This window comes from Macrosteles quadrilineatus, unplaced genomic scaffold (assembly GCF_028750875.1).
Source record: "Macrosteles quadrilineatus isolate MER2022 unplaced genomic scaffold, UCM_ALF_1.0 Scaffold_5__1_contigs__length_97177068, whole genome shotgun sequence".
In the NCBI taxonomy this organism is placed as follows: domain Eukaryota; kingdom Metazoa; phylum Arthropoda; class Insecta; order Hemiptera; family Cicadellidae; genus Macrosteles; species Macrosteles quadrilineatus.
Window position 1 is genome coordinate 96,858,483 of NW_026542598.1, and position 17,725 is coordinate 96,876,207.

General features: G+C 34.9%; 1 protein-coding gene across 15 annotated transcripts in view; it reads right to left on the reverse strand.

Moving 5' to 3' along the window:
• Positions 1-416: 416 nt before the first annotated feature.
• LOC128994224 (protein spinster-like) overlaps positions 417-17,725 on the reverse strand; it is a 113,234-nt gene continuing 95,925 nt past the window's right edge. For 4 of the 15 annotated variants that reach the window (XM_054418606.1, XM_054418607.1, XM_054418620.1 and 1 more), the window contains exons 8-11: positions 16,090-16,188; positions 15,409-15,637; positions 7,941-8,050; positions 417-1,598 (exon numbers count right to left, since the gene is read on the reverse strand). In XM_054418606.1, the coding sequence (XP_054274581.1) occupies positions 1,542-1,598; positions 7,941-8,050; positions 15,409-15,637; positions 16,090-16,188 (495 nt within the window). In that variant the 3' untranslated portion in view covers positions 417-1,541. Of the gene's footprint in view, positions 1,599-2,239; positions 2,299-7,940; positions 8,051-10,132; positions 10,264-11,987; positions 12,061-15,408; positions 15,638-16,089; positions 16,189-17,725 lie in introns of those variants that run through there. The other 11 variants (XM_054418615.1, XM_054418616.1, XM_054418619.1 and 8 more) reach the window with 10 other exon arrangements.

A 17,725-nucleotide genomic window follows, 5' to 3' on the forward strand; every position in this document is an offset into this window, starting at 1 on the left:
AAGGAGTGTTAAGATCTGATAATATTGGAGACAAGATTGATGTGACTATTGTACCTACAATGTTTTGGTATAACAGACGCACCACTTGTTGAAATGTAGCCCCATTAGTGTGCTAATGTGAGATGCAAAATTATATACATGCTTGTTTCTAAATCAAGGCTAGTAGCCTAGGTGGTTTAATGATTCGTATGAATAACGTAACTGAACTGTAAAATACAGGACTAGTTTCAAAAGGTGTGAATGACAAAACAAGATTTCTGTACATTACCAATGAAACATAAAACAAACAGATGTGGTTTGTTGTTGTTAATTGTAGCCACACTATAAGATTAAATTGAAATAAAAACTGTTTAGTACAAAGTCCAATGTAGTGATTTTGGTATTTAGGGATAAGAAAACAAAGTAGTTTGGGTTGGACCACATTTATAGAAGAATACATTAATGCTACCACTACAACATTAATCAAAAATTAATATAATATACAATATCTAAAATAAACTAACAGCAGTCTTTAAAAATGATACATTTTGATAATAGTCAGTCCTAATTACACATTAAGATTTTTAGTTTGACACCTATATAAAATGTTTTACTAATACATATTTAAGTTTGTAACAAAGAAATTAGCTGATGCAGTTTAATCAGAAGACAGTAAACGTTAAAAACTTGTACACTCAACTGCCAATTATTTCAAGTATAAAATGAGAACAATTTATATTTGAGACAGAAACATATTGTAACATTTAAGTATCTCTCATGACAGTCTATCAGTTAACCAACAAAAGTAGGTTACAACTATTTATAATCTGACACATACAGCTAAACATATTAAGGAACTTGCAGGCTGATACTTCATACTTGTCTGTACACATTAAATACTTTTACATCACATAGACTGATAGAAAAAAAGATAATACAACTTTATTTACAAAAATGAAAATATACACATTATTTAGCTTATTTTATAAAGTCGAGTTGAACTGAAAGAAGTTTTAATGCATAGTATGGTATGACGTTGAATTGTTCAATCTTGTGTACAGAATGACCTATTTTAACTACTTTTGACTTTTACGTTTTATTGACTTTATATAGTTTTAAGGTGGCAAAACACAATGGCTTTACCATTGATACTGACTTATTATGAGTAACCCACAATAGTCAATGGTTTTAGTAATAGCACCAGAGTCATTCTATCAACTATCGGTACCAGGAACAGATTGATTCAAAAAGTGATTCCCAACCTTGTTTGCAAAAACAAAACAAAAAATAAAGTATCAAAACAAACATGTGATTAAAAAACCAATAAAACTCATCACTCGTCTCGTAAAAATTTGATTTTACACAATGGCATAGTGACTTTTTAAATGACACACACTTATTTAATATTTTTTTCTCCGTACAAAAAGGGAAACACGATTGTAGATATGTACTTAGCAATTATACCAACTCAACAATAATGACACAAATGTACAGTTGTATTTATTTACAGTTATTTACATGCGAGGAACGCCACTACGACATGAGCTCCGCCACACTCTGACTCAAGGCTGGGTCGTCTGCGTAAATGTGGGTGGGGAGGCCAGGGTTGTCCTGACCTGCTTAACAACAGAGCAAACATTGTCAAATATCAACATTGTGCAAACACATCAAAGGATTTATTTTTTATATTGAGCTACTTGAGTTATTTAGTATGGCAATTATTTTTAATGAACAGCTTTAGTTTGACCAAAAATAAAATGAGCAATTTTAGAGTTTAATAATTTATTTTTTTAAACAATTAATTGTATATATATATATAGTTTATATTTTTTGAATTTCATAACAAGTTTTATTATTTACAAGATGATATTGTATCCAGAAAAGTTTTTTAATATGCATATAGTCGATTAATACATAAGTGAATTTCAGACTCAGCCTGCACACTAAAGTTGCGTTACAAATATAAACACTAGATTTAAAATACATTAAATCCTACCCTTGCAATTTAATTATTTTAGATTTTTGTACAATAACTTAGTATAATTTTACCAAAAGCACTATTACCCAACAAATACAGCAAACTTGAAGCAAAAAGCAACTATTCTGTACTTAAGACCTTCAAAACAATAAGTTCCACCCAGTTGATTGTTTCAACAATGTTAGTTTTCAATTTGACTACATAAACATGGTGGTAACCGTAGTGATGAGGTGAGAGAAAGACATGCTAGGTGCAGATGTGATGAGTAACACAAAGACCCACCTACACTGGGGCGCCTACGCCTACTTGTACTAAACCCTGCCTAACCTCACTTTCCTCACCTGAAACCAGCAAAGTAATACATGAGTCACCCACCGACAGTCGACACTTGACAGCACAACTAACTATTTTGTCAGAGGTGTTTTATCCGTCCCAATTATTTTCATAACAAATCATTTTAAATTTGTCTACTTTACCCCATGTCTTTTATTTAGAGTGGGTTAAGATTTGAGAATGATGGTATATCTATAAAATACAATATGTATTTTTAAGCATCTCATGCTAATAAATGAGTCTTCTCTTTAATACCCAGGTTCAAATCCTAACAACCACCATGGCTTTGGGCTATGTGACAGTGGCGCTACCTGAACATCGGGCAACAACTTTGACGTGACCTGATGGTCAGGCAACAACTTTCTCCAACTGACTCTTTACTTTAAGCTACAAACAGTGGCGGTTCCAAGGGGGCCTTCCCCCTAATGGAGCCTGGAAATATAAATTTAAACATAATTATTTGTCATAAAAACCTAACAGAGGCGTTGTAAGTTGTTTGAACAAAGTTCTAGACTTCTAGTAAATTTTCTGGGAGAGGGCCCCTTGCAGCCCCTCCTGGTGTAGATTACCCCCGCTATCCCCCCCCCCCTTGACAAGGTTTAAGAACTGCCATTGGCTACAAAAAAATCATGTGCTATTTACATTTTCACAAAATATTTTTTGTCACATTGCAGCAAAAACAGCTGTTTTTAAAGATGTGTTGCGGGTATAACGTAGCTCTTTTACTCCCTAAGAGTAAAAAGACTTTTTAGTCCCTTGGAGGTAAAAGTCAACTGTTGTAAATGTCAAGGCAATCACATGTATCAAAATTATGCATGGATTGATTTAAGATTTATAAATAACTAGATAACCGTTGTTCAAAATCAAGCAAAACTGAGACTTGTATTAAAAGAATAAAGAAAAAACATAAACAGCAAGACCTTAATCAAAGAGTCACTCTGAAATAATTTATATGACTGATTATAGAATAAAAAATATTATTATGTAAAAAATATAAAAGTAATCTACAATATTTAAATTTACATTCACTCTCATACTGCTTTGGTGGATATCTCTTATGTATAGTAGGCGGGTGCACTCTATGAGCACGTAGATGTCAACCACACACTGTAAAGTGAGTTTTTGACATAATGTAGCTCAATTCCTCTCTTGATGCCAACCATTACTACTCTTATTCTAGCATTGTTAAATTATTTCTACGATATGTTCTGTTTTAGGCGTGTTTAAATTAGGGGCCCCAACCCAAGTGTCTTCAAAGATTTGCAAATGGGCATTGTGCCCCTATTTCCCGCATATTTTTTCATTGCATTTTTTATTTGAATTGTGCTTAATTCTCCTTTGGGTTCTAGTGACATTATTGTACTTGCTTATATATCTATGCGTATTCAGGATCATCACCTTCTTGAGAAATTAGAGGACCTACTCGGTGGTAAAACTTGTCATGAATCTTGAAATTGTCGATCCCCTGTGGGATTTTCTCATCTTAATGAGCTTCGGAGCTGACCATGGTAAAGGCAGAATTGAATTGATGAATTTTATCCAAATAATTTCTGAATATAAGTCTCACAGTCCTTTTTTCAGATTGGGAGTTTCCAATAAGATCCTGAAGATATGGTGAATTGCACAAATGAGGTAAACGAACCTTTCATTTGTGGCAACAAAGAGTAAAAACTTAACTGTCTCGGCCAGTCTTTTCTTGATTAAAATGTAAGCCACTACAATGTAAACATTTAACGTTCATTTGTCCGAGATTGGGTGTATCACAACGGTGGTACTACCACTATGTACCCGTCAAATGTTCAAGCGGTCATGTTTGCGTTCCCTCAAGCCACTCAAAGTTCTTCGTCGTACTGGCAGCATTTGATTTTAATTTGAAATGAAATAAGAAAGTTAACCAAACAACAGAAAACACTATAAAGGAATTGGAGTTTTGATACACATTGTAAATTACATGATAATATGTTAATGTCGGATAACTGCCCTGTGAATAATCACTTTTAAACATTCACTTCATTGCATCGAACTGTAACTACATGATAATCAGTAAAGTACGATGTAAGGTAAATCAATTTATCCATAGTCAAAAAGAATTAAACATTTATTATTTATTCTTTTTGTCTATGATTTAACTATTACAAACACTTTGTTGTCTAGTATTGCTGGGAAACTCTTTATTATGAACCAGACTTAGTTAACAGATTTCTAACAAAATATAAATTCTAGCTTTGCTCTGGAAGTTTTAAGTCCTGGAGTCTGTGGTTAACCTTAAAAACTATTTCAAACTATGTCCATATGTTATTTGTAAACAAAAGGAAATGAGTTTGATCTAATGTCAACAGATAGTGCCGCCTTCCAAACTTTAGCCCTTAAGTGTACTTAAGTGGTGCCCTTTCTTAATATTCTTAGACGTATTTGCACATCTACATGAAAATACCCTTGATTTGACACCTCAAACTTTAAAATCCATCAAGCCGTTATTGAGTTATGACTGTGAAAAGAAAACTGCTTGCGTATTAATATATAGATAAATGTAGAATTTAAGGTTGTAGCTTATTGTTGCATTCTTATCAATAGTTCGTCATATCAATAGTAAAATGTTTAGTCTACACAATCGTAACAGACTAAATAATTGAATAATTTACTAAACAGCTGCTTGTTTACATTAGCAAAATTGGAAACAAGTCGGAAGTCGTTTTGAGAGGTCATCTTTACATAGTTTTTTACCTTAGTCTGCTTAAATAATAGTGCTTAATATGATGAAAAATATAATTCATCACACAGACAAAAGGTGTCTTTTTAATCCTCCCTTATTTCCCGACCTCGGCTTCGCCTTGATCATTCAAAAAGAGTCACTTTACACCCTAGTGATAAAATGTTTATTTATGAGCTAAACATTTGTAAGAAAAGTAAATATTTCATTAAAAAAAACAATAGGACTACCAATTTTAAGTATTTTTGGATTTTGACTCATATATATATAGCATACAAGTTTTCTACAAGGGTGTTATAATGTTGATCGCTCTTTGGGATCAGGGCTGATTTTTAAATGGGCGAGGGAGCAGTTTTAGTTCTGTTGAGGGCGCAAAAAAGAGAAAAATTACCTCTCAAGGTAGTTGGAGAGGAACGCAAATAAATCAACCCGCTAAAATAGAATCATTTTAACAAATTTGAAGCCCTAAGGAAGAAAGAATGCCTCAAGAAAGTAAAATAACCTGGAAGAAGAAGGGTTTAAATAAGTGATAGTAAGTGAAGATGGGGGGAGAGCTTGATGGGGGCAAACACATCTACAGCCCTGATCATACAAGAATCAACTCTTTCACACGTGCTAAAACAAAACTAATACTGGAGTAAGCTATCATCAAGTATTATTTCCAGGTAACCATCAAAACCCCACAAGGCCAGTGCCGGATTTACCACTGGGCCAATTAGGCGCAAGGGGGCCACAGAGTATTGGCAAATAAAGCATTTTTTTAGAACAAACAAATTTTTATTTATCTAAACCATCGGATTGACGCTATCACAGGTTACGACAATGATGTCCCCGTGATTGCAGCCCGTGGGAGATGTTCACGATTATACCACAGTTGCGGGTGTCGGTGACAATATTCCTTTAATTTATGGCAAGTGTTCACGATTTCTCCATGATCGTGGGTGACAATGATGATTTCCCCGAGATTGTGACCCACCGGAGATGTTCACGATTTCATCCATGATCGCAGCAGGGGACGACAACGACAATGATAATAATCGTGGGAGATTTTCATGATTTTGCCGCGTTTGCGAGTGTTGATGATGATGTCCCCTTGATTGCGGCCCGAGGGAGATGTTCTAGATTTAATCCACAATTGCGGGTGAGGATGATAATGATGATGATCGTGGGAGATTTTCACAATTTCACCACTATCACAGGGGATTTCCACCACAGGGTTGGGTGCCGCTCAAGTAATTTGGCCTAGGGCCGCAAGTACCTTAAATCCAGCACTGCACAAGGATATTAAAAATATTAATTGATAGATTTGAGGAAACGTCCCAAGTATTTAGTGAATGCTCTGTTAACATGTTGGCCGCACATGACGAGTCATATCATCACCGCCAGTACGTTTAGTCGGAACGAGTATAACCGTCAAACCGCCGTTTACAAACTATTGTTCCAGTGTGAGGTTAGCCATTGCCCTGAGACGGACGTTGTTTTGCTTGCCGTTTATTGTGCCAGTTTTATACCTCAATTCGTTTTCAGATCCGAATATTTTATCAGTAGTGGGGACTGTTCCAAATATTATTGTAGTGTGGGGTTTAGGCTTGAATTTATTGACATTGAATAGAACAATGATAATGACTGTAGGAAGGAAATAACCTCAAAATTGTATTGAACCCTTTTTGGTAGTATTTTTAAATGGTGTATCCGGGTACTTCGCCCATGCTTTTTCCTTCCATTTGGTCATACTGAAGGCCTGCTAGGAGTTTTGTTTAGTGCTGCTATCTGTTGGGTTTTTATAAAACTATGTCCATGACGAACGGGACACAGTACGTGCTATAATACATTGGACAAAACCAAATTTTAAGGTTTTCGCACACTCATCCACACAGCGCATTAGCTGTTCCCACCACTGGCCGCGGCCCGCCATCACGCAACTGCAATGCATTACTGAATCTTCTATCCCAAGGCTTCTATCCAATCTGATTTGAATCTTGACACACGGTAATTACAACATCCCATTAGCCTCCTGTGGCGCTTGGAGCAACTATTTTTTATATGAGATCCCATATTGTAATTAAAGAAAGGTTTATAACTTCAGTGCATTACGAGATGTATTTATCTCGTTCATTTCATGTTTACTAGTTGTTTTGTCAATAAAAATGCATTCTGTATGTACAAGTTTGATTTCTTTAAGATAACTGTACGCCGAAATATTGATGTGGCAATTTAGGGAAAAAGCCAAATAATGGGTCCTGCACTATGGGCTGGGTACAATACGAGACTTCGGGATCTTGAAACGCAGTGAACGTGTTAAGTGTATAAATAAACAGTTGCTTTGTTGATACAACTACATTATATGAAAACACTTTATTGACAGACAGTAACAACAACAAAAGTTGTTGACAATTATTGGGCTGTTTGATGGCATGTGAAAGTGAAATGAATCTGTGAATAACATACAAACCCAAATTTTACAGATCATTCTTTTAGATATGTAATGAGTTTACAGAGAAGCAGTATTAAGTTTACTCCTTAAATTTATCTGAACGTGTTTCATAAACAAATAATGCATCAAATATAAATTTAGTAGACTAATAATACCAATACCTCAGTCATTCAAACATATAGCCGTAGAAATCAGACAAAAGTATACCTGCCTACTCATAATATGTCATAATACATTTTGAGACAGTCCACATAGTTTTGTTTTAAAATATATATATATAATTTATAAATTTGTTTGACTGCTTCTCTGTTTCTAAAAAAGCCTTCTCTGTTTATACCTCAAATTTGACTAACCAATCCAAACAATGCACTATTAAGTACCTTTAGAAAACAAATGTTAGTAAAATTTATCTAAATTTATTACTTTTATTGTTTTTTACTTAGTACAAAACCAATAACCAAGTCCATCCCCAAACGCCCAATAAACAAACACACAGCACACAATACCTGGCGGTTTCTTACAATGGCATCATAGGACTGTCTACTGGTCTCTATATTGGTGTTTTCATCCAAAGTTAAGTTTGGCATTTTAATGTCATCATCCAAATCAGGATATCCTGTGATGGGAAATTAGGTTAGGTTTTGGAAAATAGCTTATTGAAGCTCTGTGTAAGGGGTAAATATTTGATAGAATACAGTCTGAGCACAGATAAGAACTAACCCAGAAGTCTCACTGAGACATTAAAACAATTGCATTTTCATCTGTTAGCGACTACACCAGAATCTAGGAGCGATGCTGTCGGTTACATGTAAATCAGGGATGGGCCAATTCGGTTCTCGATACCGGTATTGGAAAATTGCCGATACTTAATAAATTCGGTTCATTGTACTTGATACCGATTCTGAAAAAGGAGGTTAATTATTATGCAAAGCTCGACTGATTTTGACGGTTGTAAAGAGTGGCATGTCATAGTTTATTTGGAATACTCTGAAGTAAGCTAATATAAATATTTCCAAGTTCATTAGCTCACATTCCTAGTGGTTTTATTATCCAAAATAGTGGGCCTTTGTATTTCACAACAAATTACATGTTCAACTAACAACCAGTAGAACACTACTGAATGATAGGGGCTTTTCACTTGCCGCCATGTTGTCAGATCGAGAGCGATGGTGCCAGATGATACAAGCATTGAATATATAAATATATATAATACTCACAAAGTGTATATAGTCAATGGTACAAATAGAACTCGGGGTTTTTACTCTTGATTGTCTTGATGCACATTTCATGAGCAGCTAAAGAGCTTGATAACTTTCTGATCATAGTGTATAATATCATTGACTATAAACACACTCTGTGAGTATATTTAATCAATGGTTGATCCTTTAACCCTCTAAGTGTCGCCCACCAAGAGAGTCGCCCATCGAGAAGGGTTTACTGATGCATACGAGTGTCATCCGCCCAAAATCACAATGCTGGTGGTTAGTGAAGACGGACGTTTATCGATTTATTTTTATCGTTATATGTTGTTTTTCTCAGACTGAAATGAAACAGCTGTCATGAGTTTGTGATTAAGGAATTGTTTTGTTGTTGACTGCTGTGCATGTGTGTAGTGAATTGTTCAAAAATGGGTTATCATCTCCGTTCGAGTGCTGTGACAAACTCTGTGACTTTTATATGGTTCTGTAATTTAAGTGATATTGATGATGATAATATTGAAGATGACTTTGATATTGACTTTATTGACGTTGATATTCAGTTTATAACTCAAGCAATATGGAACATTCATTGGGGTACAGTTTCTTAACTGGGCTATGCTAATATCGATTGAAACTATCGATTCAATTAGTAAACCTTCATTTGATATTTTCATCATCACCAACTTTGGTTAGTTAGGTTTAGGTTATTATAACAGTTTAATTTTATAATTTATATACTTTAAAATATCGATTATTAATCGATATTTTCAATTCGATAGTTTCAATCGATACTAGCATAGCCCAGAGTTGGTATCGGAATTAACCAATTCTGGAATTAATTGCCCCATCACTAATATATATATAATGATCAGTTGATATAAAAGGTACAGCAATGCAAGTTCTCTCCCCTACTGCCCTCACATCTAGCCAAGTTTGACAACAGCGTTAGACACCAGCAGATTCAAATGCAAAGTTTTTTATGACCAAGTCAAGGTTCTGGGTTAGATCTTTATTCTGTAGTCTGGAACAGTAACAAATAAATCTGTTTAGGAGGCTATTAAATAAGAACTAAATGTCTTAAGAAACATACTGCTTAAGAAGGTAATATACCGAAGGAACTCAGCTGAAATAACTAACACCTCTATATTTTGTGCTGAAGAATAAACATGTCAACCAGTAATTTTCCTCCTGGACTAACACAAATGCTGTACACTATTGGAGAGAAGAAAAATTATTTATTTATCATTTTTGAGTCCAGCAAAAAAAAATCACTCAATCAGAATAACAACAGAAAACTGATATTAGTACCTACGCAAATACCATATTAGAACAAATCCAGCTAAGAGTTGAACCAGCCACCGAAATAATATATTCATTGACAAAACCAGCAAGTTAAAATACAACACTAGAACATACAACTTAACAGTAGCAGTAGTATACAGCACAATACAACCCAGAGAGAAGGGCCACACCTGAGTCAACAATCACAATAGATTAACCTGAGGTACGGAGGAACAGTCCAGCTAGCTACCCTTATCTATCTGCCGCTTATAGGGGGGGCTGAGGTCAGATATCTTGATCAAAGGTATTTCTACCATCTGCAGCAAACTTTCATCGGAAGATTTGCAACCTGAACAATGCCACAACGCTCTATTAGGTCCCAGCTAAAGTTTAAGTAACAAAGATTCATAAAAGTAAATATGCGGGCTGCAGCAAACCTGAAGACTAAGTGAGTTTCCATTTCCCTGATTTGATTTAAAAAAATCTATTTAAATAACATTGGGTTGAACGAGTACCTAGGTTTGCTGCTACAGGAAGGGTAAGTCTGTTTTGGTAAAATGTTTAGCTTATTATAAAATAAATAAATTTGCCAGGTTTTATCAAAATATATCCATAAATAAACAAACTATAACAGTTTATTCATTCTCCATAAGAATAACATGGGAATTTTAAATTTACTTTTTTTATTTTCTCCATAACCAATAACCTTACAAACACTTCAATAGGCTAAACCAAATTATTTGTTTTTATAAGCTATTCAAATGGTTTAAAGATATAATGGAATAGTTATTTGTGTAACTAGTGGTGAAAGTGGCACTTTGCTGCACACGAGAGCAATGTTTTGCGGAATGATCTCGAGTGCAGCAAAGGCCTTTTTCACTCGTGTTGCACATTATATTTTTCCTACAGTCACTATAAAGCATATAAATAATTAGTCTTTCAAACACTATACGACACGTTTTTAGGTTCAGCTGGCAACACAAATGGTGCCTTAGAGAAAGTAGTACCCGCGGTCCGTATCACTCCACTATTTTTCCTCGGCAAGAAATGTGCTCCGCGTTTTGAGAATATAGTTCCGTATTTTTTTGTAATTTGAAGTGGTTTCCGCGCCTAAAAAAATGCTTTAAAGGTATTTTCATGTTTATTAAGATCGTAGGAATGTTTTAAAAACGTTTAAAAGAAAAGTCCAGAAAGTTCAGAAATACCGAAACTATAAACACGAAATGACAGGTTAAATCGTAGTTATAATAGTCAATCAGCTGCTCATAGTATTATTATCTTTAAGTGTTGCCAACCTATTTCCAAGCGTACACGGATTACGTGCATAATAGAACCACGCTGTTTTGTGTTGTTTCGATGGAATCCTGATGTGCGGCAAAGTATAAACTGTACGGCAAAGTATAAACCGTACGGCAAAGTATAAATATGCAGCAATTAGCAGCTTTCTGTACTATAAACAGTACAAGGAAGCCAACTTTGTCGGGTGACTGTAGGAAAAAGTATTTTCTGAAAGCCATAAACGAAAAAAAAACACAATTTTTACCCATAAAACACCGATCTGTGCTGGTTCTAGAATTTGTAAAAAAACGTAGGTTTGCAGTGTTTGCATCAAATTTGCGTTTTTTGTTTTCTATGATGAATAATGGTTATGAAATGAAAATGAATGATTTTCATGATATAAGTAGGTTCAATGATTTGACAGGATAACAACCACCGTTGATAAACATACAAATCACATAACTCTGCTACTTTAATAATGTTAAAGGTTATTCAATATTAAAAAATAAAATATAATGTCCATAAAGTAACTTATAAAGTTATTATTGACCAAGACATTTCCAAAGAATGAGGGACCAACATAGTCGTTTTTGGCTTAAGTATATAACAATATATTGCAATATAGGGCTAACCATATAGACTAGGGTATTAGCTACTATGCTATTGGCAAGTTTGCTAAAAGCGACATAGATTTAGTCATAAATTATTTGGGTATGATAACCTACAAAGCCTACCTGAGGCAATGACAAAACATAATACCACTATTAAAATTTTTTACCCTACTTTGACACTTACAAAGGCTATTAAGTAGAATCGATGTTAGGGGGAATTGGATAGGAACTTCTAGGAGCAAGGAAAGTGTGTTCATCTGGAAAACATGACTATAGTTAAATTATTATATTATAAACCGTCTAAGGTGCTACGTGCTTAGGTGTCGCTCAAACCAACGATGAAGTTATCGGTTTAAGTGTGAGCGTTGCTGAGAGCGATTCTTCGTATAGTATAATTCTTTGTTTGTGTAGTAATCCCGTATACCTATTGGTTGGTTAATGCATCAGTTCAGTTCGAAAGCTGAACAATTTTCCAGTGTCCTTAGCAGCCATGTGTTTCTATTTTATTCTTACTTTATTTTTCCAGTAATGCGGAGACTGAACAAAAACAGTTATGTTTACGACTCACTCTAATGTTTGTTTTGAAAATATATTAGTTTTCATTTCATGTGTAAGTGTTAGTTGCTTCTTTTCCTTAACTTTTGAATTTGCAAAGTACCAAATTTCTAAACACAAGAAAAAAACATCGAGTTATTTAGTGAAAGCAACTACCGTACTTATCTTAAGTAAAATTATTTTGGTTATATTAGCTTTAAGGTCTCGGTTAGATTAGACTTCTTTCTCACCAGTGCGGTGCGGCCTAGGAGGATTAAACATTAAGGAGAGGGCACGCGAATAGGAATACACATGTTGCGGTGAAGCCAGCTTTAGCAGAAAACTAGAGGGGCACGCGGAGCCGTAGAGTGGCAAAAAGCCGCGGCTATAACATTGGAGAGATAGGGAAAAACGCGACGCGCACTGTTTCGAATTAAAATTGTCGCTAAACTAAAACACCTGTGTTATTCACCGATGGCATTCTTAAAGTAAATTAAATTTCCTATCGAACGGTGTCAATCATTTCTATAAACACTATTGTTTATTATTTATTACTGAAGATCAAAGTTGAAAGAATTGGCCTGGACTTTGAACATATCATTACTTTAATTACGTTTTTGAAAAAAATATGATGTATCTATACAAATCAACAATTTATTCGTATTCCTTAATAGTTTCGTGAAATAAAAAATATATATTCACCTATATTTAAGAGTGGTATTTAGAAAAATAATTACAATAAATCTGTTTTAATTTTTCCAGTTTATAAAACAATCTTACTAATTATAGGTTAAAGTGAAAAATTTAATTCGGGTGGTGAAATACATTTTACAGATTTGCATTTTTCATAGTTCTCTCGATTTGTTAATACCATGTTTTACTAGTTTTAAGGGATTTATGTGCTAGGCAGGTGATTTTAAATAGCTAAAGTTAAGATAAAATGTAAAGCCGCTCTAACTTTTTTTACACTAACAGCCGTTACAATTAAATTACAAACATAAAAAGTAAAACAATTTCTTGGCAATCAAATTCTAGATTTTTTAATATCATATTGAACTATATTTGATCTGTTTGCCCAAAGAAACTTCAAGTAAAAAGTGTAAAATGTTCAACAATCATCGCGTCTTCTGACGCCAAAGTGCGTTTATCATTCTTTTAAAGGATTAAAACTTATTTTATATTCTAATATTATGGTTAGAATTTAAGTTTTTAATTTTCGTAGCATGATGTAGTCCAAGTTTTAAATAGTTAATTCATATTTCTGTTACCAAATCTCCCACTCCCAGTAACCCATACAACGCAGTATGAGAGGGGGAGCGGGAGAGTAGCGCTGCCTCTCCCCCTCCCCAGTACGCTGGCTTCAACGAAACTACAGCGTGTCCTCTCCTTAATGTTTAATCCTCCTAGGGTGCGGCACCGTCCCGCTCCGTTGATGCTGGACGTCCCGTAAATCCCTTTCACACTAGCTGCCTGGATCCGGGCGTTTTAATATTTATTTCAGTTTTCGTTCTGAGGCCGTAGGTTATGCATGGAAAGATGAACAAGAGAAAATTGGCTTTAATTTACATGCTGTACCTTAAAAAGAAATATTCCCACGACAGAAATGTATGGATGCACGCGGTATGTGTGGATAGGCCAATAGATGGCATTTTTTAAAAGTTATGGTGGCAGCTTCGGTGTGAGGAAGTGAAATTCTTCAACTTTTGTTTGTTGCGTTTTTTGCCATGTCATTCAAGGTGATGAAATCTGGGATTAGTTCCGAACACAGCTCTCCGCATGCTTCTGTTACCACAACCCGGTTATGATATTTTATGTCCCAGACGACTTGCCTTTGGGTAACCAAAGAAATGAAGTGCTCGATGCCAATTTCTTCCTCTATGAAGAAAACAACAAACTTCCCAATTAATTTAACACAAGTGCTTGAAAATGAACTTCACACACAATCACTGATAGACAGCAGATTGTTAAAACTACTGATTTATGTGTGGGCGAAACCGGCCCGTCCCGCCCAAGTGTGAAAGCGTACATAAGAGCCCATGATCTAAAAACTAGCCATCCGGTTCCGTCCAGCATTGGAAATTTAGGTTCGTGCGGGTGATTTTTCAACCCGGACAGAGGATTGGGTCTGTCCGGGTGAACCCGCACTGTTGTGAAAGCTCCCATATGATTCAACAGCTTCGTACGGTGTGGGACGGTCCCGCACCGCGCTGGTGTGAAAGAGGGCTTAGTAATATAGTCTAAGTCTCGAGACCTGAGAAAACTCTCTCTTCCTTAGTTGAAAATGCTGTCAGTGAAAGTTAAATTAGCAAACTTGAAAAGTGGCAAACTGTGTATTTTATGGTCTTTTGCAATGTAGATGCATTTTTTCAAGACTTATTTACTCTTAGCATTTTTGCTCTAAACTTACTCGTTTAGGAGCTACATAATGCAAACCCACTTGTTTAAGAGTTACAGCCCATGAAAAAATTACTTCCGGTGTACATCTTGCATCATGTAGCTCCTAAATGAGTAGGTTTATAGCGAAAAAGCAGATCCGGTTTACACCGGAAGTAATTTTTTCATAGGCTGTAACTTCTAAACGAGTGGGTTTATGGAAAAAATGTCAAGAATAAAAAAGTTTTAAATTGCATGTTCTATCCAAAAACAAATGTAGGGTGTTCCATGAGACATTTTAAAGTTGGTGGCCGCATTGGAAATTTTAAACTGCCACAAAAAATTTATGAATATCCCCCCTCTAATTGAGGCAGAAATTTCCATTTAAAATTATTAAAACCAAGACTGGACCTAATAATTTTACACCTGATAAGCCTTCAATTGTTTTCACTAAAACTATGTGTGTTTCTCTTGGGAATAGAAACTTAGTGTTTTAATTTAAAAGCTAAGAAGAAAAATATAGTAATTTGTAAAATAGTTAACATTAAGTACGGTATTTCTTCATTTAAGTCTTTTCTAACAATTATTTTTCTATTATAATAATTCATAACCTTGCTCTTCAGCAATCAACCTTAAGGCGGAATTTGAGCCTACATTAAAAACGTGATAATTCTAATGACACAAGTGAAGACAATTACCTGCTAACTCTCGTTCTGCGATCTCCTTGTCCTGTTGTATGTATAGAGCAGTGAACAAGAAGAACAGTCCTCCAAGGACCTCTACAAAGTTGGTGGTGAAGAGTGCATACTGTAGACTGTGGAACTGTACCTCAGGGCTGGGGTCCCCTGTCTCCACACTGCCTACAGCTGAGGACAAGGCCAGCACTGTGGTGCCTACTGCCAGTGACTTCTTCAGCATCTCTGATAGCTGCACATACAACGTCAACATGAAACTAGGTCTACTTGATTCTAATGCTATTCTGTGCTTTAGTTCATAAAATTGATTTAGCGACATATTTTTCACCTTAGGGGTTTGAGTAAATTACAAAGTAAATCATAACACCATCGAGATGTCTAATTTTTAATGGCCAATTTTTTAAATTTTTAAATATTCACATTGCTTAAAATACTTACAGAAGCCATTCAAGCATCATATTGAGTTAAGTTTCTTTCAATGTACCTGCTAAACTTGTAGACAGGTAATAGGCAGAAAAGAATGTTTAGATGTTAGTCAGATATGTTTTAAAAATGAATGCTAAGTTAATTCTAATTAGTTCTAAGAAGTATGAAATACTTATACTGGAAATTCTGAGTGTGAAGATCTAACATAGGAATATTTCAAATGTGCTACAAATAAGACATAAATCATAAGAATCTTACCACTCCTACTAAATAGGGGCTGCCTGCATCTCCGAACATATGTGATATTAGGATCTGGAAAGCCTCAGCAGTTGATCTTCTAGTTGGAGTAACAACATACTGGAAATGGAAGCAAATATTATTAATTATTATTGACTATCAAGATTATAACTAGAGGTTTCATAAATGTTTTAAAATTGGAAAATATATTGGGCTATTCAAAAATATGTACCCAACTCATGACTTTGTAACTCAAAAAGTATAAATCGGGCAGACATAAAACTTTACACCATTCAAAAAGAAAATCTCGACGTTTTTTTTTACCATAAAGCAATTTTAAAGAATTTGCAGCTTTGCAATCAGTCATACAAGAGATGCTGTCTTGTTTATGGGACAAATTCAATTATCGCTTAGATGTTTGCTGTGCAGCAAAGGGGTGTCACTTCGAGCATTTGTAATCAGTGTAAATAAAAATTTGAAATTAAAACTTTAAAACTTTAAAACCCTGTATGTTGCCAAAGAAACCAAAGGGATATTTCTGAATATATTTATTCACTATTTTCACTAAGATTAAGTCCAAGCTTTTAACGACAAAACTCCCCAATCTTGTAATTGACTTGACTTAAATAGCCTTTTTAACTCTATTTTCTTATTGTATTTTTATTCGTAATATTTTTGTTCGGGCGTTGTCATGCAGAATCGTGACAATGGAGGTGTTTCCAGCCCAGCCCACAAGCACATTTTGTCTGGCTTGCAGAATGCCAGCATAGGCCAAGAAAAAATTCTTTTAGATAGCAAATACCAATGATTTTCTCCCAAGATCTTGTGAACACCTGTGTTCCTCTATGATACGTGGTCATCGCCCATGATCAAGGCAGCATTCGTGAGCTGTATTGCGATCCCAACAATACCGAGATCGTCTCCCCTGATCGCGGATACGTATCCATATTACTCGGTAATGACATTACCGTGACGTGCTAATTATGTGTTTAGTGCATGTCTCTCATTTGCAAATTTCTTCTTAATATATGAAAATCAGCAATAAAACTGTTGTGGCCGAGCCATCTATTACAGATCTGCCTAGAGCCTCGTCACCACCAACCTAATTATGTACGCTGAAGATTGTTTGCTAACATAAATACCCCCGCCGCAGCAAACCTGCAGACTAAGCGAATTTCCATTGACCTGATTGGATTTACACTAAAATGCCTCCATAAAAATAGCACATTTATTTTCTATTTAAATAGAATTAGTTTAACAAGTACCTTAGGTTTGCTGCAACAGGGAGGGTAAAAAAGATTTTTTTATAAAATGATAATAGTTTAGTAAGAAATAAAAGTATTTTCAAAATCGATCAAAATATGTTCATAAACAAGCAAACTACAACAGTTGACTTATTCTCCATAAGAATAACATGGGAATTTTAAAATTACAATTTTTTTGAATTTTCTCCGTAACAATTAGGCGCATAATAACGCTTCAATATACTAAATTATTTGTTTTTTTAAGCTCTACAAAGTGGTTTAAAAAGAAATTGTGAAATTTTGTGTTTTTAGCGGCAAAAATGGGAAAAACCTATTTTTACCCCATAAAACCCCCCATAAACCCCCGTTCCCATAGTCCGATCATGCTGGTTCGCGAACTCATTCAAGTTTAT